General features: G+C 40.2%; 1 protein-coding gene across 1 annotated transcript; it reads left to right on the top strand.

Annotated features, from left to right (window-relative positions):
• Positions 1-5429: 5429 nt before the first annotated feature.
• On the top strand, positions 5430-26568 carry NAT1 (N-acetyltransferase 1; the record flags this gene model as incomplete). The annotated part of the gene is made up of 5 exons (XM_067774818.1): positions 5430-7358; positions 9342-10285; positions 11716-13432; positions 13493-13679; positions 24476-26568. Coding segments are annotated over 5 exons (4956 nt in total), but the record flags the coding sequence as incomplete, so codon positions are not given.
• Between the last annotated feature and the right edge of the window lie 387 nt (positions 26569-26955).

The raw sequence follows: 26955 nt of genomic DNA, 5'->3' as shown, positions 1-26955 counted from the left end.
AGTCGATTTCATGAAGCGGCACAACATCCGCATTGCTGGATTCAAGAGACTAAACTCAGCAAGATCTGCACTGCAGACCTGTTCTGGGTATAATGTCCACAGAAAAGATCGCGAGAGCGGAAATGGAGGCGGCCTCGCGTTTATCATACACCACTCTGTGCAATATCATATATTTGATCCCGGCATCGACCGCAGGGACAGAGTCTTAGAACGTCAAGGATTATCTGTCCGGTGGGGCGATCCAAACCTAGAAATCATCAACATCTACATCCCTCCTTCCACCTGTTGCCCCAGTGGATACCGCCCTACAATCAGCGCCGTACTCACTGGAAACAATCGCATCATCTTAGGCGATTTCAATGCCCATAACGCTCTATGGCATTCAAACTTGCGGGCGGACAGTAGGGGTGAGATGTTGGCGGATAAAATAGAAGAAATGACATTCTGCACTGTCACAGTTCGCCGGATAGTTCAATCGTGAGCGCAGAACTCGTAAACTGCGTCAACCGGCAGCCGATGGTAACATTGGCATCCGACCACCTGCCTATACTTATTTCGCTCGAGCGTACCGCCGACTTCATCGTCACAGAAAAACGCACTTTCATAAACTTTAAAAAAGGAAAGTGATACGAATACATATCCTTTACAGACAACCGCTTTGCTGCCCTCCCCATCCCGACTGATGCCCGCCAAGGGGAGCGTGCTTTCCGGAAAGTCATTGAATCCGCCTCGGCACGTTTCATTCCCACCGGTAGAATTCCCGAAATTCGGCCCTCTTCCCGGCGGAGGCCGCAAATTTAGCGAGAGTAATAAAATCCTCAAATCCCTTGCTGGCAGTACTTGGGGAAAAAACAAAGAAACGCACATACAAAGTAATTGACCAGCCGATCGCATGCTACGCGTCCCTTATATGGTCACCAAGCCTTAAAACTACTCACTGGAAGAAGCTACAGGCCTGCCAAAATACTGCTCTCAGAACCGCCACGGGCTGTCTTCTTATGTCCCCAGAACACCATCTACATAATGAGGCGAGAATACTCCCCATCAGCGAGAGAAATGAGATGCTAACCAAACAGTTCCTGTTGAATACCCAGAAACCTGGGCATCCCAACAGACATCTGATTAATGAGCCAACACCGCATAGCGGCTTAAGGAGTAATCTCCGTAAGCATTATGAGGAAATACCCCACCTGAGAGCTCAGCCGTATGAAACACAAAAACACAAGCAGGTCCTCAGTGAACTCCACAAACAGGCGTCGGACCTTTATTCCAGGAATTGCCCGGTGAATCCAGTACTCAAAGAACAGTACCCAAAACTTGCGGATGAGAAACGCATACTCCCCAGGGAAGCGCGAGTCACTCTAGCTCAACTTCGTTCTGGATACTGTAACAGGCTAAACTCTTACCTATCCAGAATCAACCCCGACATACAAAATGTATGCCCCGCTTGCATTGTGTCCCCCACATGACACCAACCATCTCTTTAATTGTAATATGGAACCAACGCCTCTAACACCCCTTTCATTATGGTCCACCCCTGTTGAAAAAGCAAGTTTCCTTGGACTCCCGTTAGAGGATATTGATAACAATTTTTGATCGGTCGCACCTATTAGGTGGGGCGAAGCGCTGCTTCAACAACAACATGATTTACCCCAGCGGGCAAGGGGGCTTAGAATATACCCGAGGTAGGCATGCCTGTCGTAAGAGGCGACTAAAATCCACAAATCAACCTGTTGACGTTATTCAGCAGGTTGAACAACAGGTGTAAGGACGGTTTCTTGGCAATAGGAAAACCGTTGTCATCTTAGCGTTCTTACACTTGTCATGGCAACAGGAATATGCTACAGATCAAAGCTGATGACTGTGTAACATTTTGCTTGTAGTGCTTGCGTGTTGCAGTGCAGACGGCATTGCGGCCCCACGTTCAAGGAAGTGTGGCATTGTAATAACTTTATCAACATGCATATTTCTTTGCTATATGAACACAAGCAAGAAGGTGGGAATAAAAGAAAGGAGCATTTACAGCAACAAACTATAGTAGCTTTTAACAGTCAGATTGGTTATGGAAAATATGTGACAAGTTTAATCCATTCTTAAGTATCTACTTCTAAACTATTAAGGTCAGTGAGACAAGGGACTCTAAGGACCTAACTCAGATATAGATGAATTACAGGAAGCATACGGTATTGGGGAGCCCATATGCAGTAATGTCATAGAAATCGTTTTAGGAGACGAGTCAGAGGACCTTAAAACCTAGGATAGGCAAAGAAGAGATAAGAAGAATGTTGAATAAAACGAGGTTGTATAGGTCAATATTAATAAAACGTTATAGCTGCAAGTAAATGTAAACTTTGATGCTCGTGAGGGGCGAAACAAATTCGAGTGTTCTAATAAGTATTGAGTTTTTATGAGTGCGATTGCAAGCACGCTTGTTTGAGGTTTAAATTTTTGAAGTCATGCGTAGTAGATATCGTAAGAAAACTGGAAATCTAAGAAACTATGAAAATGTAAGAATTTAAAGAAATCGTAAAAAATTGTGAGACATTGTAGATGAATATGATGAAATATTTTGAATAGATTGGCGGCTCCCATCAAGGACAAGCCTAGAGATAGATAACAGATATAGAACTGAGTACCCAGTATTTGAGATAATGTGTGAAAGATAGAGGGTATTCCTTCGGGTACTAGAAGGATGCCCTCGTAAGATGATATTGTTGTTGAAAGCAAACGGTTTTCAACATAAAATTGCTAATAAAGCAGTGATGAACAGCAAAAAAGATGTGTTTATGAGATGACAGTGTCGAGTCTTATACAGAGTAAATCGTCTGAAGAAGATGAATAGAAGAGAAAGAAGAGAAAACAGATTTTGCGCTAACAAAAGCTGTATTAACATATAACAAGTCAACGTAAAATCCAAAAAAAATATATAAAAATAAAAATATGCAAAAAAAAAAAATTACAAAAAAAATTGAAAAATTACAAAAAAAAATGTAAAAAGGAATTCCAAATTCAAAGCGCAGCGAACGACGAAATAAGTTCTTTTGCGCCCCCAAAAAATCTCGCGAGAAAAATATATTAAAAGGGCTCGGTGTAGTGGTGAAATGGTTTTAATTTATGACCTATTTACCATTACATAACATCAATGAGCCCGACAAAAAAAACACAAATAAGAAAGTCTGAAATTAAACATAATAATACACATGTACATATGTATGTGCCCTATTGTGATGTGTTATGGCATTCTACTAATACCTATCGTCGCCCTCTTACCAGAAGCATGAAAGTAGGTGAAGTATTGTAAGGAGACACGGGCGTAATGAACTTAAGGTTGCACTGCAATTCTCAAAGTTTAACTTGTACAAGGTTTAGCTCAGAAATATTTCTCATATCTTCTGCAGCATAAGGTTAAGAACTCGCTGAAGCTTTTTTGGTTTTAATGGATTGGGAGCTGGTATGTCACTCATCACCAGCCAACACAGTTTCTAATGTTAGTGAATGGACCATTAGATAACTAATGCAAACTCGCTCGTGAAAATTGGTAGAAAACAGCACTAGTAGTCGAGTAGAGAATGATAAGAGAACTATTGCGAATTAAATTCACATTAGGATCCCATTAGACATTTAATTTTGGATGAATAACTAAAATATGGCGGCCACCGTGGTGTGATGGTAGCAAAAGCAACATCAAAATTTTAGAAATAAGGTTTTTCAATTAGAAGAAAATTTTTCTATGCGGGTCGCCCCTCGGCAGTGTTTGGCAAGCGCTCCGAGTGTATTTCTGCCATGAAATGCTCTCAGTGAAAACTCGTATGCCTTGAAGATGCCGTTCGGAGTCGGCATAAAACATGTAGGTCCCGTCCGGCCAATTTGTAGGGAAAATCTAGAGGAGCACGACGCAAATTGGAAGAGTAGCTCGGCCTTAGATCTCTTCGGAGGTTATCGCGATTAACAGCTATTTTTTTTTTATAACTATAATTTTTCTCGGTTTGATAATTAGGTCCCATTTTGTAGCGGTACAACAACTCTAGTGCTTCTCGAGTGGCTCTTTAATATTCGAATTTCGAGAACAAGGTCAGGTATATAATCTTCCTCTAATCTTTATCTAACTTCATTGCTTGTTGGGACGTTAGCCAAGTTTTTTTTTTTTTACATTTACATTTGCAACTAATCGTATTATCGATGTTGATGGTCTTTGGATGTAGATCCGGTACGTTTCGGTGACATTTAAGGTACTAGCCCGACCATCCTGGGAACGATTAATATGACCACATTAAACCTACTAGGCCCTCGTGCCCCCACCCCTAGTTCCATGAGGAACTTGGGGTCGCTACATCCTCGCCTGCTAAATATGTGTATGATACATTCATATTTGTAATAAGATTCCCCTCGCGTAGGTGAGGCGGACAATTGGGTTGCGGGAAGCTATAAAGCTTTGTATTACGCTTGTCAACCCTGTCATAGTGTGTAACGCGTACCAAAATTGTATGTGGAGAATAGTGGGGACACACACTTTGTAGTACTAAGTTTATGCGAAAAATTTTCATAAGTGTAGATAAAGTTATGCACTTAGCACTATTTATAAAATTTAATTGCATATGTATATATATTAGGTTGGGTAAAATTTATTGTTGAAAAGGCACATCCAGTTTCTGAACCTATGGGTCTACTGAGTAATATTGCCCAAGGGACCATAGGTCTGAAATGAATTTCAAGCCTCCCTAATCAAGTGAGAAAATTTTGATATACAATTTTCTAACAAAATTAGAGACAATATGGACAATATTACTCAGTATGACCCATAGATTCAGAAACAGGATGTGCACCTGAAGTTTTTTTCCCCATCCAATTTGACCCGCCCTAATATATATGTAAAAAAAGCTATTATTATGTAAAGCCTTATTAGCTTACATATTTTATTAATTCGAAAAACCTTTGACATTATCTAATTTTATTTTCATTTCTTTTATTCTTGCAGAATATTTACGATCGCAAGGCAATTGACTTTGAAGAAAACTTGATTCTTTTCACTAAAAGATAAGTTTTAAATTATAATACACTTGTAAGAAAGATATACATATAAATTCTGTGGAAATCGCCTATTTGCGAGAAAAAATTTGTGAAAACTTGTATTAATCACATTATAATATCAACATACATACATATAACATATATATTCATATTTAGTAGTTAAAATAAAAATCTTGTTTACGTCTCCATTCGTTTAAAAAATTGTACGTTATCGGCAACCGTGAGTGTGTGCGTGTGAGTTGAGTGTGTATAGTTTAAATCTCCAGAGTCACACAGAATTGGTGGGCAAGACAGGCAGTCAAACAACTTGCCAGCGAATTAAACAGACAGTCATATTCTATAATTTAGAACTAGCAGAGCAACGCATCTGAGTGACAAACATAATATTTTTTTTGTTTTGAAAAAAAGCTTGTAGGTGCTTAAAAAGTAGTCTCTTATCGGAAAGAGTTTATAAAAAAAGCAACGCGACAACGGAAAGTAGCTTACTAAGCAACTGTCGTGGTAGCAGCAGTAACAGTGATTATAAAATTTTTCATCCACGTGTTAACGAAATAATTTCCATCATTCCTCATTCAACGCTTGGTGGTAACTTTTCGCAGCCTTACGACGACCCAAGGCAACTTTGGGAATCAACAACACCAAGCGAACATTTAATAGGCTCCATCATATCGCACGAAAGGAGTAGAAAAGCAAGCACGATTGAGGGAGGTGGCAGCACCGGTGACACCAGCATCGGCGGCGGCAGCGGTTTACATCTTGCAATAACGGCTCATCAAACAGATCCTGAGCGTTTTAACGAGAACTTGAATAATCGAGGAGGAGGAGGCGGCGGCGTTAGCGTCAGCTGCGGTGGCCAATCCCCACCCACACCAACGCTTGGTAAAACATTGCTAAATACAAGCCCAAATCTTCTACCGATTACAACTGCAACGGATACATTTAATAATTTAAAGAATTTAGTGAAAATCGATAAGGGTTCTAGCCCAGGTGGTACTGGCAATAACAACACCAATAGTGGTGGTGGTAGCTATCGGGCAAAAGGTAATAATAGTGGTGTTAGTGGTTATAAGAATAACAGTAATTCACTTGGACATAACATCATTGTTGGATCGCCCACATCAATTGAAGAGCGTGGTATTATCATATCCAACGGAGGCAGCGGCGTTGTATCAACAACTGGTCCTAGCGGCATTGGTGTTGGAATAGGACGAGCTGGAACAGGCAGCACTTCGGGATATATTGGTACTGGATTTAATAGGAACTCCGTCAAAATTCGTCAATACGATTCGGACGTAAGCCCACGACCTCGACGAACTTACCAGAGTGACTCGTCGTCGTCGCGTTACTATAACAAAAATAGTGACAATTTGGGACAGGGCCCCAAATCTTCGCTTGTAACTGGCGGTGTTAATAGCACACTTAGCGGTGGTGTTGGTATTGGTAGTGGCGGTGGTATCGGACGCGCTATCATAGGTAACGAAGGTGGTCAAAGCGGACGCGGCACATATAACGCCGACGGAAGCAATAATAGACGTTACAACAACAATCAAAACCATACAGATGGCGGCGGCTATAGCAGTGGTGGCGGTAATCGTAATATAAATTCGGGCGGTGGCGGCAATAGTAGCTATCGCCAACAACAAAACTCGCGTTATGACAACAGCAATAATGGACAACAACAAAGATCATATGGTAGCGCTGGCTATAATAACAATCATACAAACAAATCGAACTATGGACCACGTAGCGCATACAACAATGATGGCAATGTAAATGTAAGATCAAATTATCGGGAAGATTACGGTAGTAGCAGCAGCAGTAATAATTATCGTGACTACGACGATACACCACGTTCGCGTTATAACGCAGGCAATACAACAAATAGTTTAGATCGCGGAGGCGGCAATAGTGGTGGGCGTTATAAGCCCTCAGAGCATGGTACTGGCACCGGCCACGTACCATCTGCTCTAAGACAAGGCGGTATTTCTGTAGAGGATCGTTACGAACGTGTACCCGCAGCGGCCGAAGTTGGTGGCCGTACCTATAATAATCGTACGCCACCAATACGTGGTAGTGGCGGAAATGCATCAGCATCATCAGGAGCAGCGTCAGCAGCAGGGGCAATATCATCTGCACCATCATCCATAAATTCAGCTTCATCGTCGTCGCGTGGTATATCACCAAATTCAACTAGCGCTGCAATCAGCGCACAGCGTCCAACTCCATCACCCACACCACCGCCACCAGCTGCGGGACGTTGGGTTCCACCTTCTTTACGTCCACAACATGGACTTACACAAAGTGAAAAGAATGATGCAGTCTTTAGAAAGGTACGTTTATACGACTTTGGTCTGGCTGGTGTTATTATTGGCGAAACGAATGCAAATTTGATAGATTTTCTTTTTACCGTATCGGCACAATCAATTTTGTTTCTGGTTATTGGACCAAATACATTTCTTTTGAAAAAATCAAGGAGAAAAACGAAAGTGAAATATAAAGATCACTACAAAGATGAAGGCAAAGACAAAGATTGGATCGGAGGGCAAAAAAAATGTTTGTTGTTATATCGGCCTACTGATTTGTAAGATCGCGGGTTCGAATCGAGCTCAAGGCCTAACAATAATTTTTTATCATTATTATTGTTATGATAAATTTTTTCTTAATTGAAAAAATGTTTAAATTAGAATAGAAGAAAGAAAAAATTTAGACAACTGCCAAAGCTCGTTGTATAGATCCATTTCGGGACTGCTAAATTCCTTCATCGGCAACGTTTAGGCGCCGCTGCTATGACCATTCAGCCATGACAGTGGTTTTTTGTTTGTCTTCATTAATCCTACTTCTATTCTGGTTCGTGCCAATTGATATTCACAACACTGCGGCATCTGTTGCAGAATGGATGTGAAAATTGGACTTGATTGATGGCAATGCTGCCATAGTGTCATATTTTATAGACACTTTTTTCCCCTTGCTCTGGGATGTATTAACAATTTTTGTTGTTATATCGGCCTACTGATTTGTAAGATCGCGGGTTCGAATCGAGCTCAAGCTCGCCTAACGTTGCCGATGAAGGAATTTAGCAGTTCCCGAAATGGATCTATACAACGAGCTTTGGCAGTTGTCTAAATTTTTTCTTTCTTCTATTCTAATTTAAAAATTTTTTCAATTAAGAAAAAATTTATCATAACAATAATAATGATACAAAATTATTGTTAGGCCTTGAGCTCGATTCGAACCCGCGATCTTACAAATAAGTAGGCCGATATAACAACAAAAATTGTTAATACATCCCAGAGCACGGGGAAAAAAGTGTCAATAAAATATGACACTATGGCAGCATTGCCATCAAACAACAGATGTCGCAGTGTTGTGAATATCTGTCAACCTCACCTATCCGCAGCGAGTCCTGTTTCAGACGAGGCTCTGGCGACCCCAAGCTCCTCATGGAACTTGGGGTGGGGAGGGATGGATGGCCTGAAGGTTTAATTTGGCCACATAAATCGTTCCCGAGATGGTCGGGCTAGCACCGTAATGGTGCTGTGTTAGCGGATCCTACCGTATCTGTATCCGGCAAAGGGCCATCACATCGATAACACTCCCCAAAGCCTTCGGGGAGCAACCTTATCGCTACAACAACAACAACATAACGGGGATAAAGAAAACAAAGGCGAAAGCAAATACTAACAGAGACGGAGATAAAGAAATAAGACGAATACAAGAAGTACGAATACTGTAACCCCTCCAGCGTGTTAGGGGGTCAGAATATACCCGCGGTAGGTATGCCTGTCGTAAGAGGCGACTAAAATACCAGATTCAAGGGACTATGTAGCGCAGCCGTTCAGGTTGCCAGCGCAATATATAGCTTCTCCAAACCCAATTGTCAACCTCACCTATCTGCGGCGAATCCTGTTTCACTAACAGACGAGGCTCTGGCCACCAAAAGCTCCCCATGGAACTTGGGGTGGGGTGGGAAGGATGGCCTGAAGGTTTAATTTGGCCACATAAATCGTTCCCGAGATGGTCGGGCTAGCACCTTAATGGTGCTGTATTACCGGAGCGTACCTGATCTGTATCCGGCAAAGGACCATCACATCGATAACACTCACCAAAGCCTTCTGGGAGTAACCTTATCGCTACAACGACAACAACGAATAATGTAACGGAAACGAAGTGTAAGAAAAGAGAAATATTAACAATAAGAAGATTAGAGCAAATACTAAGATGTAGGTGTTTCGTTTCGCTATTTATAATACCTACCAAAGATAATACTTATTTAAAGTTAATATTGGAGATTTTTTCCTACTTTATCTATTTAGGTTCGTGGTATTCTCAATAAATTAACTCCAGAAAAGTTTCAAGAACTTAGCGATGAATTATTGAAACTTGATCTTAACTCCATACTCATATTGAATGGTGTTATTTTGCTGATATTCGATAAAGCACTTGATGAGCCAAAGTACTCGTCTATGTATGCACAATTATGCAAACGTCTATCCGAAGAAGCTCCGTCATTTGAAAAGGATCCAAATAGTTCGTGCACTTTTTTGCGCCTCTTAATCGCTGTTTGCCGTGATAAATTCAATAATCGCTTGAAACGTGATAATATTGATGGCGATAATAATAATCAATTTAATAAAGTACATCGACCACAAGCACAACTTAATGTTAGTGAAAATGACACCGATGAAGAGGAACGCCGCCACTTGGCTAAACAACGTATGTTGGGCAATGTCAAATTCATCGGTGAATTGCACAAATTGGATATGCTGTCCAAGAATGTATTACATCAATGCATACAAGAATTGCTCGAGAAAAAGAAGAAACGTTCGACAACACCGCAAGAAATGTGCGAGGACATGGAATGCTTGGCACAATTGCTCAAAACGTGCGGTAAGAATTTGGATTCAGAACAGGGCAAAGAGCTGATGAATCAGTACTTTGATAAATTGGAACGCCGATCAAAATCGACTGACTATCCACCAAGGATACGCTTTATGCTAAAGGATGTCATCGAGTTACGTGAAAATAATTGGATACCCCGTAAAGTGGCTACCACTGCGGAACCTGTGCCCATCAAACAGATACGCACGGATGATGATACAATAATTCGTACGCCGTTTGCGCAAAGGAATCGTGATATGCGAAATAATGATCGCGATGGTGATAGTTGGATGAATCGCTTTCATATTAATTTACAACCAGGCTATAATGATATGTTTAGTAGTTTGAGTGTGACGGGTGCGTCACCTATCGTCTCGCCGTAAGTATTATAGCAAAGAGCATTTTTATACCCAGCTGTGCTGGAATGTTATATATTTAAACGTAGAACGGTCGGTTGTAATGGTGTAAAGGAATCGAAATAGATAGAGGATTCCGTATATAGAATTATCTGTTTCGAAAAAAATGTCCGTCCGTGCGTTAAAACGATTACTTGAGCAAAAATTGAAATAGCTCGTATCTACTATTTCGATGTAGAAAAATAAAAACAAATGCGATAATTACCACATTAAGAGAAACCATTATTGTTTTTAAGTTCGAGCTATAGCAAAAAAGAAACTCCTCTTTTTTCGAACTTAGCTTACGAAACATAGTTATGGGCTTTTGTAATTTTTTTTAAATTAACGTATTACAAAAGTAAGTAAAAATGTGGGTATCATTCGGAAATTTCGAATGTAAATGGCAATATCCATATAAAATATGTTATGACTAAGGTATTATGACTATGTAATTTTTCCCAGGGTATAAAAAATCTGATGATAACAGATTAAAAAATTGCAATAACCACCTATTATTTGATCATAATAAAAACAAGTAAGGAAGGCTAAGTTCGGGTGTAGCCGAACATTACATTCTCAGCTGAGAGCTTTGGAGACAAAATATGGGAAAATCACCATGTAGGAAAATGAACTAGGGGAACCCTGGAATGTGTTTGTATGACATGGGAAGAGTATTTTAGAAGGGAGTAGTTCTATAGGTGGACGCCTTTTCAAGAAATCACCATAAAGGTGTACCAGGGGTGACTCTAGAATGTGTACGATATGGGTATCAAATTAAAGATATTAATAAGGGGTTTAAAAGGGAGTGGCTCTTAGTTGTATATGTGAAGGTGTTTTCGAGATATCGACCAGGGTGACCCACAACATCATCTGTCGGGTACCGCTAATTTATTTATATATATAATACCACGAACAGTATTCCTGCCAATATTCCAAGGGCTTTCGATTTCGCCCTGTAGAACTTTTTCGTTTTCTTCTTAATATTTACAAAGTTGTTTCTAAAGTTATATTTTGTGTCAATAAACCAATCGAATTACCATGTTTCATCCCTTTTTTCTTTTTGGGTATAGAATTATGTCATTTTTTCATTTTTCGTAATTTTCGATATCGAAAAAGTGGGCGTGGTCATGGTCGGATTTCGGCCATTTTTATACCGAGATAAAGTGAGTTCAGATAAGTACGTGAACTAAGTTTAGTACAGATATATCGATTTTTGCTCAAGTTATCGTGTTAACGGCCGAGCGGAAGGACAAGATTTCATATTTGATGTTCGTGACATTTCTTGTCGAGTTTCTCCTTAATGTAAATGGGAGTGCTACTCCTGGGTATATAGCGTTCGATTTAATTCGAACTTATAATTCCTTACTTGTCTTAATTTCAAACTAATTTTTGTACATTTCACAAAACTCTCCAGATTCGGTAATAATAATTCTAATCGTCCATATAATGGACGTGATCGTAACCAAGGTGGACGAGATGGCAACAATTACAACAATCGTTACAACAAACACAATAACCAAAATAATGGACCTGGTGGAAATCGTGAAGATAATCGCCCCAACCGTAATAATCATAATATGGGGGGACGTGACGGCGACTCCGCCGGTTCATCACAGTACGGAGGTGGCGCCGGCAATCAGCTACTGAATAGCAAAGAATTGGCACCACGCTTCAAACGTAATCTTATGTCGACTAATCAAGATCCAGTCGAAAATCTACAAATGCGTCCCGCCGCTAATTCACTACTCTTTAAAGCAGCATCACAAAATCACAAACTGCCAGCAATGTTGCCAATATCTACACCACCTTCAATGATGGTTGGTGGTGGTGGTTTTGGTAGCGGTAATACACTTGGTACGCAAAATAAAGAAAAATTATCAAATACGCAATATCCCTTGCTTGGTACCCCTTCATCGCATGTGATCAGCAATACAGCACGCCCTGCATCAACACCTTCCGCAGAGTACACTGATAATGGTAAAGGTGCACAATCCGCTAGCTTGGGCTTAACCATCGAGCGAAATTTAAAGCCTACAAATTCTTCACCAAATTTTAATGCACCAAACGCTGCTGTGAATGTTGGCGAAAGAGTGAAAACTAGCGCTGCTGACAAGCATGCCGAATATTCAATAGCGACAGATACAAGCGGTGATAAAAAACGTAGCGCCACACCAATTGAACAGCTAATCACAAAACAAGGTTCCGTAGAGAAAGCTGGCGTTGCAACAACGGGTGCTATGAATAAGCAGAAGCAGAAAGAAAAGGCTTTCAACAAAGAAGAAGTTTTGAAAAAAGCAACAGCATACGTAAAAGATAAATTTTTCTATGAAACTGAGGAAGAAGAAGATTTAACCACCACGGTTGTCACTGGCACCGAGGAGTCTGAAGAAAAAGTAGAACATGATGACAGCGGTGTAGCCAGCTCAACTGCCAATGAGAGCATTCAAACCAACAAACAACTGAGAGCACTAGTAGAAGGTTTCTTGGATTTGAAAGTGCCTGAGAAATGTATGAAAGATGTGTGCATTAATATAATCATGGATGTGCTGGAAAAACCAGAAGATAAATATTTGGATCGTGTCATAAGCTTCTTGCAGTTAGTGCGCAAACAATGCAATATCAAGTCCAACGTTATATTGGAAATATTCAAGCAAGTTATCAATAAAATGAATGAACGAGAAGCTTTAAATCCACGCATTGCTACCCATGTTGCTGGTCTGTTAAGCCGTGCTGTTGGTGGTGCAGATCTGCTGAAATTGACCGATATTGCCAATTACACAGACAATGGTCAGCATTATCCACTTTTTCTACTTGTTCTACAACAATTGCACAAATCTATTGGCAAAGAAGCATTGGCTGATAAATTCCTTGAAAGTAAAATTGATTTAATGAATAGTTTGCCAGAAGTTGATCGCAATAAGGCACGTTTGGGCGATATACTAGATGATCGCAATTTGGCCTTCCTTTATCCTTTGCTTAAAGTGCAGGCAGAGATGTGGAAACAAATGATGGCGGATCCAACACCTGCATCATTCTATAAATGGATTAAGAGTAATGTGGATGCCAAATACTATAAGGATATCGGGTTTATTAATGCTCTCATGACTGTGCTAGTGAAATATATTACACAAGTGGGTATCTTGTCCTCTGCATTTGAGTTAAAAATATTAAGGCATTTTTTGTTTGTTTAGGAAACCACTTTGGCTGAAGGCACAGATACCAAAAAGCATCCTGATCGTGTAACTATCGAAAAAGAAGAACAATTGCTACTTAAGTACTGCCAAATACTGCAAACTTTCCTAGGTGGCAGCAATGAACTGCAATTAATCGCTATTTATGCATTGCAAGTCTTTTGCTATAATGAAAACTTCCCCAAAGGTAAGCTTAAAATCAAGATTTTTATTTTTAATGGACCCCAAGTAATATATAATTTAGACGAACTTTAGAATTTATTTATTTATTTATTACTAGCAGAACCGGCAGACGTTGTTCTGCCCTAAATTTTTGGTCTATCTGCATATATGTTAATAAGCTTTTTCAGTCTAACTCTGCCCTCGCCCCCTACACTTTTTCCTAATCTTTGTATTCACTCCTCCCTCCGTATTTTTCGCTTCATCTATCACCATCTTCGTCTCATTCTATCTCTTTCTCAGTCTTTTCCTTCTCTCTTTTCTCTTCTCTCAAGTTTTTCTCATTTTTGGTGGTATGTATTTTGTTCCAGTCCTATTCCGAGTCTCAGTCCCAGTCCCACTCCGAGTCTCAGCCTCAGTCCCAGTCCGTCTCTGGTCTACTTCCCTTAAAGCTCTCAGCAACAGTTTTCATTTGATATCCATAATACAAACACATTCTAGGGGTATCCGGGTCCATGTCTTGGCCTATATCTCAAGACCCCAGTCACCCAGCGGTGTAAAACTTACTCTGTACTAAACCACACATCAACAGCTTCATATTGATACCCATAATGTAAAAACACATTCTAGGTGTATCCGGGTCCCCGTTTTGGCCTATATCTCGAGACCCTAGTCACCCAGCGGCATAAAACTTACTCTGTACTAGAGCACACATCAACAGCTTCAATTTGATATCCATAATTTAAAAACACATCCTAGTGTTACCCTTATCCACGTTTCTGCCTATATCTCGAGACCCTAGTCACCCAGGGGTACGAAAAATACCCAGTATCAAAGTACCCATAAACAGCTTCCATTTGACACCCATACTCTACAAACATATCCCAGGATTACCCAGGTCCACGTTTGATCTCAAGACCCTAGCCAGAACGGGATAAAAAGTATCCCATGTCCGTTCCCTGGTTCTGAGCTACCTCTCCACCAATTTTCAGCCAAATCGGTTCATCCGTTCTTGAGTTATGCGTATTGTAACTAACACCACTTTCTTTTATATACATATATTATATATATATTATTTATATATTTTCTAAAAAAAAAATAGCTCAAGAATGGCTAAACCTATTTGGGATTTAAAAATCAACTAACCATCATCTCTCCTTCCTGTATCTTTCCTAAAAATTTCATTGCAATCTTTCTATCCGTTCTCGAGTTATGGAGTGACAATCAAAATGTACACTTATTTTTATATTTATTTATTATTTAAAGTCGACGACAAACTTGAAATGGTCGACTGCATAATATAAAAGATATATAAATATACAACTCAAAAGTGAAAATTTAAGATATATCGAGATTTCAACAATATTATATTACAAACAAAGGTATATTATTGAACATTACAGTTTAATTTCAGAATATAATAATAAGAAATATGAGCAGAAATAAGATCTTATACCGAGATCTTATACTGGCGGAATGCACCAGATTCCGCTCAGCATTATTTCGGAATGCAGTGGATTCCTATCTTGCTGTTGGAATGCAACAAAACTCCAATCAGCATGTCATGGGAATCCGGCAGAGCTAAGAGTAGTGTAATGAGGATACGCCATCACAAGGCATAAAAAAGTAACATGACTTGTGTTGTTGGATTGCACCAGATTCCAATCAACACAGTACTGTCTTGTTCCTTCTTAATGATACATGTTGATAAATGTTCCTCCTTCCTTATACGAGATCGTGCCTGTTTTTTACGGAAGAAATAAATGCAGGCATATTAAATTAGGTTGTATCACTTAGATTAGATAAGCAAGTATTGCATTACGTATAGTGGTAAAAGTACATTCAAGACTGATACAGCTATACAAGTCTATTGTAGTGCGCGCACCAGATAAGAAGAGGATTATTTTTAGCAAAGGTTCGACGACAAGGGGGTAAATAAAAAGGAACGTAGTGTCTGGATACTCTAGGGGGAACCGCAAAAAACAAGCGGCTGAGAAGGTCCGCAGAATCAATTTCTCCAATAATGAGCTTATGGATGAACAATACCCCCAGTAATATTCTCCGATTTTCCAGAGTGGGTAAGTTAATAAGAAGAAGTCTACTTCTGTTTGGAGGAAGGTGGAGGCTTGAGTCCCAATTAAGGCCGCGCAGTGCGAATATCAAAAATTGCTTTTGAACTGACTCAAGACGCTTTATATGCTTTTGAGAAACAGGGCACCAAACGCATGAGCAATACTCGAGTATTGGACGAAGCAGCGATGTGTAAAGAACCTTAGTGAGGTACGGTTCATCGAACTCTTTAGCCCATCTTTTAACAAATCCACGTACACCCAACGCTTTGTTGGCAATAGTTGAAATATGCATGGTAAAATTCAGTTTCGAATCAGAAACGACACCTGGATCATTTGCAATAGATATACGCTCCAAAGGCGTACCATCTATTACATAAGGTTTCAATGCTGGCTTCACTCGGTGAAATGTCATATGCTTACATTTAAAGCAATTTAAAGCTAGTAAATTTGTTGTGCACCAACATTGGAACGAGTCCAAGTCGGCCTGAAGAAGATCCAAGGAACTCAAATCGGTAGGACAGTAAGTGTAGCAAAGTTTTAGGTATGTAATATTCAGCCCAATTCTAAACGAAAATTCCGTGCGAGTTTTCTCCCTTCTCCCATTCCTCGTATTCTAAATAAAAATTCCTTGTGAGTTTTTTCACTTCTCCCTTTCCTCCTATTCTGAACACTGTTCGAAAAAGAAGAAACCGGTTATGGGAGAAAAGTAGGTATTATGAATGTGAGGGAGAGGGAGATTTCTTTGCCATTTCATAGGAGTTTTTTCACTAGTTAAATTAAAGGGAATGCATCAAATTAATTAAAGGATATTGGTTCTTTTAAGAAAAAACACTTATTTGTACAAATTTGTGCTAAAAGATGTATTTATATTCTACCACAATATTCTCACTGTTAATACAACAACAACTACAACCACAATATTCTTTAAAAAGTATATCATAAGCAACGGTAGAGCTCTTGGTATACAAATTTGATGCAGCCATCCAGAAATTGCGCAAGGATTTTTTAATAAGGCTTAAATAGATTTTGGCATATGATGAAGGACGAATTCAACTCAACTTGGCCGCCAGAAAATTGCTTTGCTGAATGAAAGCAGTCAACTCCGGCAGATTTGTGTTATGCGGCCGTCTTCTCCTTATGTTCCGCTGTTGATGTTGCTGTGGCACCAATTCATTACTCATTTCAGTGAATACCACATGAAATGCAATACATACTGTGCAATGTTTATATTTTATTTCTTAATTTCCAACAAATTTGCAACAATAATTAAACTTTTCAATTTTTTAAACAAAATAAGAAATGTGCAACGAAATTTCAATTGACAAAACAGCTGACTTCGAAAATTCGAAATTCCTATTCCCCAATTATTGTTCTCCCTAGGAGAACAGAATTGGAGGAATTTTTCCGCGGGAATAAAAAAATCCGTGGGAACAAAATTCCGCGAGAATATTTAGAATTGGTCTGATTGTAAATTTTGGGTATGTAATATTGTCTGTGGCAAGTCATTAATGAAAAGGGTAAAGAGCAAAGGGCCTAGATGACTTCCCTGGGGTACAACGGAGGAAACTCCGAACGATTCCGACAGATAGAGGTGAATACAAGCAAATTTGTAGTGGTTGGCCTTTGACGAATGAAACCGTGTTGGCATGGACATAAAAGACTGCGCTTCCCAAGGCAGTCGGTTCTATGTACCGGAGCGACTCGGGATTTTTCCCGACCAAGGACTGTCATTTCAGTGTGACCCCATTTAATTTGTTTCGTCCCTCCCACAAATTGTCATCCTCCCAGCAGCTCCTTGCAGCAGGACTGCTACATATTCTCTTACTCCGGGAAGGTATCGAACCCAATCCGGGTCCGTCTCCTGACCCCGGTCCTGAGAAATGGTTTTGCTGCATTTGCCAGAAAAGAATCTTTTTAGGACGGTCATACTCTGTTCAGTGTGTCTCGTGCAAGGGATGGTTGCATCGGACAGGTTGTTCTCGGCTTGATCCCAAAACCCGACCTCCACGTAACTTTTATAAATCTTTTGTGGCTCTTTGCTGCTCACGCCCAAGGGCGTCCCGTAGTCTACGCCTAAGCGCCCCTCCACTACCTTCCAGCAGCCTCGCTGCTCAGCAAGCCACAACAAGTACCCGCTGCTGCTCGCGCCCCACGGCGCCAACAACTCAAACAGCTGATACCACTCATAACTACTACCTTCGTAGTAGAGCTGGTAGCAATGCTGAGCATCAGCCCCTGCCCCCGTCTTCTTCTCCCCCCATCTTTTCTGGCAGCAATCGTGCAGGTCAGGGAAGCAGACTCTTAGTCCCTACCTCCGTTTGCACCGTCTGCCAGCACAGAATATATAGGTTTGCGACATCCGCTCAATGCAGCTCCTGCCTTGGGTGGTGCCACTTTCCTAGATGTTCTGGTCTCCGCGACGGCAACCCCTCGACGGGTTTCATCGCGCCATGTTGCCAGGTCGCAAACCCAAATCATCCGGGTACCCCAATGCTTGCCCAAGGGCACCCAGTCCCAAGGCCACAACAGCAATTGCGTCCTGGCCTTCGACAACCTAGGCGTAGTCACCCGTCACTTACCCCTAGAGTGGCGGCGTCACCCCTCATGCACTTCAGAATTCTGCAGTTAAACTGTAATGGACTAACTGGGAAGATTACGGAGATTGTCGATTTCATGAAGCGGCACAACATCCGCATTGCTGCGATTCAAGAGACTAAACTCACAGCAAAATCTGCATTGCAGACCTGTTCTGGGTATAATGTCCACAGGAAGGACCGCGAGAGCGGAAATGGAGGCGGCCTCGCGTTTATTATACACCACTCTGTGCAATATCATATATTTGATCCTGGCATCGACCGCAGGGACAATGTCTTAGAACGTCAAGGCCTATCTGTCCGGTCAGGCGATGCAAATCTAGAAATCATCAACATCTACATCCCTCCTGTCACCTGTTGCCCCAGTGGATACCGCCCTAAAATCGAGGCCTTACTCACTGGCAACAATCGCTTTATCTTGGGCGATTTCAATGCCCTTCACGACCTATGGCATTCAAACTTGCGGGCGGACAGTAGGGGTGAGATGTTGGCGGATCAAATAGAAGAAACGACGTTCTGCACAATAAACGGAGACGCCCCCACACGTATGGTAGGAAGCTGTCATAGCTCGCCAGATATCTCAATCGTGAGCGCAGAACTCGTAAACTGCGTCAACTGGCAGCCGATGGTAACATTGGCATCCGACCACCTGCCCATACTTATTTCGTTCGAGCGTACCGCCGACTTCATCGTCACCGAAAAACGCACTTTCATAAACTTCAAAAAAGGAAAGTGGGAAGAATATAAATCTGCAACAGACAGCAGTTTTGCTGCCCTCCCTATCCCGACTGATGCCCGCCAAGGGGAGCGTGCCTTCCGTAAGGTCATTGAATCCGCCTCGGCACATTTCATTCCCGCCGGGAGAATTCCCGAAATCCGGCCCCACTTCCCGGCGGAGGCCGCGAGCTTAGCGAGGGAACGCGACCTTATAAGACAGCTTGATCCAGGCGACCCCCAAATAAGGGATATAAACCAACGCATCAGACTGCTTGTGGACGAACACAAGCGGGCGAAATGGGAAGAGCACCTAAGAGGTTGTAACCTCTCTACCGGTGTAGGTAAACTTTGGTCCACCGTAAAGTCCCTATCGAATCCGACTAAGCACAAAGACAAAGTTTCCATCGCCTTTGGCGATAAGGTGCTGTCGGATGTGGAAAAATGCGCGAGCGCTTTCTGCCGACAATATATAATGCATCCTACGGTCGACAAAGATAGAAGGAGAGCCAATAGACACGCACATAAACACAAATTCAGCGCGTCACCAATCACCATCACCGCTAGAGAGGTTGAGGACGCCATTGGTCGCGCTAAACCATCCACAGCAGTGGGCCCAGACGGCATAGCCATGCCGATGCTTAAAAACCTAGGGAAAGAGGGTGTCAAATATTTAGCGCATGTCTTCAACCTGTCTCTCTCCACCTTTGCCATACCCGAGAAATGGAAAATGGCCAAGGTGGTCCCGCTACTAAAGCCTGGGAAACCAGCTAACGTAGGTGAGTCATATCGTCCGATATCTCTCCTATCGCCAGTGGCAAAGACGCTTGAAGCCATTTTGCTCCCTTATTTCCAAGCACATTTGCAGCTAGCCCCTCATCAGCATGGCTTCAGAAAACTCTATAGCACTACCTCCGCGCTAAATGTCATTAGCACCCAGATAAATTGCGGTTTGAATCAATACCCCCACCATAGAACAGTACTCGTAGCGCTAGACCTATCAAAAGCCTTTGATACGGTCAACCATGGCTCGTTACTGCAAGACCTGGAAGGGTCTACACTTCCCCATGTCTTAAAAGGTGGACCGCAAATTATCAGGCATCGGTGCAATTCAGAAACGAAACATCAAAACCAAGGAGAATTAAACAAGGGGTGCCACAGGGTGGTGTCCTATCCCCACTTTTGTTTAATTTCTACATATCTAAGCTACCTTCACCACCGGAAGGAGTCACAATCGTTTCCTACGCTGATGACTGCACAATAATGGCCACAGGCCCAGGCCCAGAGATCGATGAGCTATGCAATAAAATAAACGGCTATCTCCCTGATCTCTCCAGTTTTTTCGCCTCGACCGACTAAATCTTCCGCGACCTTATTTACAACATGGACGCCCCAGATGTCGACCATATTGAACATCCACGTCGATGGCACTACGCTACCGACTGTCCTACACCCTAAAATCTTGGGTGTGATGTTTGATCAGGATCTACATTTTGGTGCGCACGCAACCGCAATTGTTCCGAGAGTTCAGAGCCGTAATAAAATCCTCAAATCCCTTGCTGGCAGTACCTGGGGAAAAGATAAAGAAACGCTCATGACCACATACAAAGCAATTAGCCAGCCGATTACGTGCTACGCGTCACCCATATGGTCGCCAAGCCTAAAAACTACCCACTGGAAGAAACTACAGGCCTGCCAAAATACTGCTCTCAGAATCGCCACGGGCTGTCTTATGTCCCCAGAACACCATCTGCATAATGAGGCGAGAATACTCCCCATCAGGGAGAGAAATGGGATGCTGACCAAACAGTTTCTGTTGAATACCCAGAAACCTGGGCATCCCAACAGACATCTGGTTGACGAACCAGCACCGCCTAGGGGCCTAAGGAGTCATCTCCGTAAGCATTTTGAGGAAATACGGCACGTGAGAACCCAGCCGTATGAAGCGAAAAAACACAAGCAGGTCCTTGGTGAACTCCATAGACAGGCGTCGGACCTTTATGTCGGGAATTGCCCGGTGAATCCAGTACTTGAAGAAAAATATATTTAGAACTCGCGGAAGAGGAACGCATACTCCCCAGGGAAACGCATACTCCCCAGGGAAACGCGTGTCACTCTTGCTCAACTTCGTTCTGGATACTGTAACAGGTTAAACTCTTACCTATCCAGAATCAACCCCGACATACAAAATGTATGCCCCGCTTGCAATGTGTCCCCACATGACACCAACCATCTCTTTAATTGTAATGTGGAACCAACGCCTCTAACACCCCTTTCCTTATGGTCCACCCCTGTTGAAACGGCAAGTTTCCTTGGACTCCCGTTAGAGGATATTGATGACAATTTGTGATCGGTCTCGGCTATTAGGTGGGGCGAGCATTGCTACAACAACAGCAACAACTACAACACTGATATTGGAGTTGACTGGTAACAATCTGTTCAAAGACTTTAGGAATGGCTGAAAGTTTAGCAATACCTCTGTAGTTTTCAACTTTTCACAAAACTGAAATGAGATAGGTTTTGTCGGAGACTGTGGTAGCCCTCAGCCAATCTAGAAAAAATAAGACCTTTCACTTTCGCGTCGGTCTTTTTTTAAACTTTTCTTACAAATCCGAAGCTTACCTCTTAGTCACCTTCTACCAGGACTGATGATGTACTTGCCGCCTCGATACTCGTACGCCATTTCCTCCTTACCGGCCATCAAACAAGGGCGTGTAATGCCCATGCATTTACCCCTTCTACTTGTCCATTCGAAGTTCTTACGTGCGAGTTTTTCATCTCCGGTGGACTCACCTAAGGAGATAGATTCTAAATTAAAGAAATCTTTATACTAAAACAGCGTTGCTCTTGCTTGAAATGCTATTTGCTGTTGATAATCAGCCTTTAGTTGATCGCCTGTTGATTAGCTAGGTATGCCTGTCGTAAGAGGCGACTTAAATACCCAATTGATTCGAGATGCCAGAGCAATTTAGCAGGCGAGGCTCTTGCAACTCCCAAGTTCCTTAGGGACCTAGAGCGTGGCGGCGGGATGGCCTAGAAGGTTCAATGTGGTCAGATTAAATCCCTCCCGATATGGTCGGGCTTGTACTAAAATGATGTTTGTTGCCGGAACGTGCTGGATCTATACCCAGCAAAGTACCATCAACAAGGTAACACTCCCCAAAGTCTTCAGGGAGTGTCTATCGCTACAACAACAAAAAAAACAGCCGCAGTTTAAGTCACAGAGGGAGTTGTACTATTGTAACGCAACGTTACTAAATTCAGAAATTGGGTATTGCAAAAATGCTACTTAATTCATGGTATATTGCTTATGCTCAAGCTGATGTTGCGTGAGAACGTAATGTTTTGTCATAAAAAGTACCACTGTGTCTATAACTTGAGCTCGTAACACACCCAACATCATAGAATAGAAAATTTGTACATAAGGATGTATCATGATTTACCCCAGCGGGTAAGGGGGCTTAGAATATACCCGAGGTAGGCATGCCTGTCGTAAGAGGCGACTAAAATCCACAAATCAACCTGTTGACGTTATTCAGCAGGTTGAACAACAGGTGTAAGGACGGCTTGTTGGCAATAGGAATACCGTTGTCATCTTAGCGTTCTTACACTTGTCACGGCAAAAGGAATATGCTACAGATTAAAGCTGATGACTGTGTAACATTTTGCTTGTAGTGCTTGCGTGTTGCAGTGCAGACGGCATTGCGGCCCCACGTTCAAGGAAGTGTGGCATTGTAATAACTTTATCGACATGCATATTTCTTTGCTATATGAACCCAAGCAAGAAGGTGGGAATAAAAGAAAGGAGCATTTGCAGCAACAAACTATAGTAGCTTTTAACAGTCAAATTGGTTATGGAAAATATGTGACAAGTTTAATCCATTCTTAAGTATCTACTACTAAACTATTAAGGTCAGTGAGACAAGGGGCTCTAAGGACCTAACTCAGATATAGATGAATTACAGGAAGCATACGGTATTAGGGAGCCCATATGCAGTAATGTCATAGAAATCGTTTTAGGAGGCGAGGCAGAGGACTCTAAAACCTAGGATAGACAAAGAAGAGATAAGAAGAATGTTGGATAAAACGAGGTTGCATAGGTCAATATAATAAAACGTTATAGCTGCAAGTAAATGTAAACTGTGAAGCTCGTGAGGGGCGAAAAAAATTCGCGTGTTCTAATAAGTATTGAGTTTTTATGAGTGCGATTGCAAGCACGCTTGTTTGAGGTTTAAATTTTTGAAGTCATGCGTAGTAGATATCGTAAGAAAACTGGAAGTCTAGAACTATATGAAAATACAAGAATTTAAAGAAATCGTAAAAAATTGTGAGACATTGTAGATGAATATGATGAAATATTTTGAATAGGTTGCGGCTCCCATCAAGGACAAGCCTAGAGATAGATAACAGATATAGAACTGAGTACCCAGTATTTGAGATAATGTGTGAAAGATAAGAGGGCATTGCTTCGGGTACTAGAAGGATGCCCTCGTAAGATGATATTGTTGTTGAAAGCAAACGGTTTTCAACATAAAATTGATAATAATGCAGTGATGAATAGCAAAAAAGGTGTTTATGAGATGACAGTGTCGAGTCTTATACAGAATAAATCGTCTGAGGAAGATGAATAGAAGGGAAAGAAGAAAAATCAGATTTTGCGCTAACAAAAGCTGTATTAACATATAACAAGTCAACGTAAAATCCAAAAAAAATATATAAAAATAAAAATATGCAAAAAAAAATAAAAACTAAAACAAAAAATTCAAAAAAATAATAAAATTATCGACAACGGTGGTAAAACAAAAACAAGAAAAAATTGAAAAAAAATTGAAAAATTACAAAAAAATTAAAAAAAAAAATTGAAAAACTACAAAAAAAAAATGATACAAAGGAATTCCAAATTCAAAGCGCAGCGAACGGCGAAATATGTTCTGTTGCGCTCCCAAAAAATTCTCGCGAGAAAAACATATTAAAAAGGGCTCGGTGTAGTGGTGAAATGGTTTTAATTTATGATCTATTTACCATTACATAACATCAATGAGCCCGACAAAAAAAACACAAATAAGAAAGTCTGAAATTAAACATAATAATTCACATGTACTTATGTGCCCTATTGTGATGTGTTATGACATTCTACTAATACCTATCGTCGCCCTCTTACCACAAACATGAAAGAAGGTGAAGTATCTTAAGGAGACGCGGGCGTAATGAACTTAAGGTCGCACTGCAATGCACAAAGTTTAACTTGTACATGGTTTAGCTTAGAAATATTTCTCGGATCAGCTCAGTTCTATTGTAAGAGTTGTAACGATTCCTAACGTTCACCTAGCAAGTAGATCTTTCCAGACTATTAACTAACAACTTGCCAATTTCATCTTAATGTTAAAATGAAAGTAATTTCTTAAAAGCATTCTTTAGTATACTGTTTTATATATTCATTGCAGGTATGCTATGCCGTTGGTTCAAATATCTCTATGAAGCTGAAGTTATTGAAGAGGAAACATTCGTTTTGTGGAAAGAAGAAATATCCGACAAGTATCCTGGTAAAGGCACTGCGCTATTTCAAGTTAACAACTGGCTGACCTGGTTGCAAGAGGCAGAATCTGAGGATGACGACGACTGAATTTAGCAAATCTGTTAACGCAATAAACAAAACAAACAAATATACCTAATATACATATATATATATTATCCTATTAAACTAATAAATAACTCACATACAAAAAATTATTGAAAACTAAAACCAAAAAAAAAAAAAATTTTAAAATATACAATATATAAAAACCAATCGAAATGAAGTAAGAAAGCGTTTTAACGTGCTTAAGCACGTTCTGAAAAGTAAAAAAGATCCCATACTACACGAAATACTAAATATATTAATAAATAACAAAGTATGCAGCATGGAACGCGTGTGCACTAATTTCAAGAAATTTAATTTAAAATATTTAAGCTCTTATCAAACATGAACAAACTAAAACAAAAAAAAGTCCAACCAGACAAAGATGAATGAAAACCTACTTCCTAAACCGGGCCACTATTGGAATATTAAATGAAATGAATGATTGAGATTAATTTTAAATAACATAAATTAAATATATGTACTTATTTGTACTCTTATTTCTGCTTAATTTTCGACTCTGCAACAATATATATATACGGTTTTTCACAAAAATAAGTACACACTTGGTTTATGCTGAAAAAAGCCCAAATGTATTGGCTCACAGCTTAATTGATACTTTTCATCTAAAATATCGCAAATTCCCTAACAGAAACCACATTCAAAAAAATGTCAAAGGTTATTCAAAGATAAGAATTAATCAAAATTTCTAAAAAAAAAAATTTGAAAATTTTGATGCGTCATTTTTGAAATTTTAATTAATTCTCCTTACCTTTGAATAACCTTTGAAATTTTTTTGAATGTGGTTTCTGTTAGGGAATTTGCGATATTTTAGATGAAAATTATCAATTAAGCTGTGAGCCGCTGCATTTGAGTTTTTTGCAGCATAAACCAAGTGTGCACTTATTTTTGTGAGTAACTGTATAGTCATATACAAACATATTTAAACCTAAAACAACAAAATAATTAGACAATTTCCACTTAAACATAATACATTTCGCTCATTTACTTCAATAGTGTCAAAAAACATGACTTGAGTTAATAAAATATAACCGTACCCAATATCATGATCTATGTTGTATAAGAAAATCTTTGTGATCAGTTAAAAATTTACTACGTGCTATAAAAATGAAAATATGCCTTTATATGCGCAACATATGGCAGTGAAAATCTTTGAATGGGTCTCCTGGAAAATTGTGTTTTTTGAGTTATGACACTATTGAACTAAATGAGCGATTTGTATTTGCTCAATTGAAATGTCAGCAACTTTTTCTTAGACAATTTATTTCATTATTTCCGCACAGAGCTCTCTAGTTTAGTTTCTTAATTTTAACTACAATAAAAAAAAGTTCAAAGTATACACTATATTATGCGTTATAAACGTCAACTTGGTTATTAAGTTATTAGTCACCGTATAACCAGGAATGCGTGAATAACCCACTAAATACTACATAGATAAGCATACATAAATGATAGTTTAGATTGTGAATGAATGAGTACTTTTGAGAAGAATGAATGTTGAAAAGTATTGAATCGCAGTATAGCGAAGATAAATCATACAAAACTCGAAAAAAAAATATAAGGAAAACTCATTGTAAGGAGACCAATCAGCTGCCACTTTTCATTGTGATCGATTACTTACTCACGTGCACATATATTACTGAAGAGCTACTACTTGTATGTATGTGCAGACAGGCTCTTGACGTTTTTGTGAAATTTTGCCAAATTAGCATAAAAATTCTTGATAAAAATGTATAACAATGGCCAGTATGTTAAAATATATTCGCAGAAATCGCAAAAAAGCCAACGCGATATAAAGATATAAGAATATTGAAAAATTATTATTCGATTTTATCTTTTAAAACCATATACATGCATATAAATTTGGAATAAAGCGAGATAACAGCTGCTGCGGAAGAATTTTTGTTTTTATTCGAAGAAATTTGTTGTTAGCTTCTCTAAAAATTAGCAATAGAATGTCGAAACACTCAACAGTTCTAAATTTGTCATAGCAAGCTAGCGAAATGTATATGACTGTTGTTGTTGTTGTTGTTGTTGTTGTTGTTGTTGTTGTTGTTGTTGTTGGTGTTGTTGTATCAACGATAAAGACACTCCCTGAAGGTTTTGGGGAGTGTTATGTTGTCTTTGTTGGAGTGTTATCGATGTTGATGGTCCTTTGCCAGATATAGATCCGGCACATTCCGGTAACAAAGCACCATTAAGGTACTAGCCCCACCATCGCGGGAACCTATCTGCACTTCGAACTGAACTGAAATTTTCTCAGTTTGGTAACTTTGCTATTCTGCG

Source organism: Eurosta solidaginis, chromosome 3 (genome assembly GCF_040869045.1).
Source record: "Eurosta solidaginis isolate ZX-2024a chromosome 3, ASM4086904v1, whole genome shotgun sequence".
NCBI lineage: Eukaryota > Metazoa > Arthropoda > Insecta > Diptera > Tephritidae > Eurosta > Eurosta solidaginis.
Note: the sequence above shows the minus strand (reverse complement) of the source record. Positions and strands in the feature narration are given on the sequence as shown.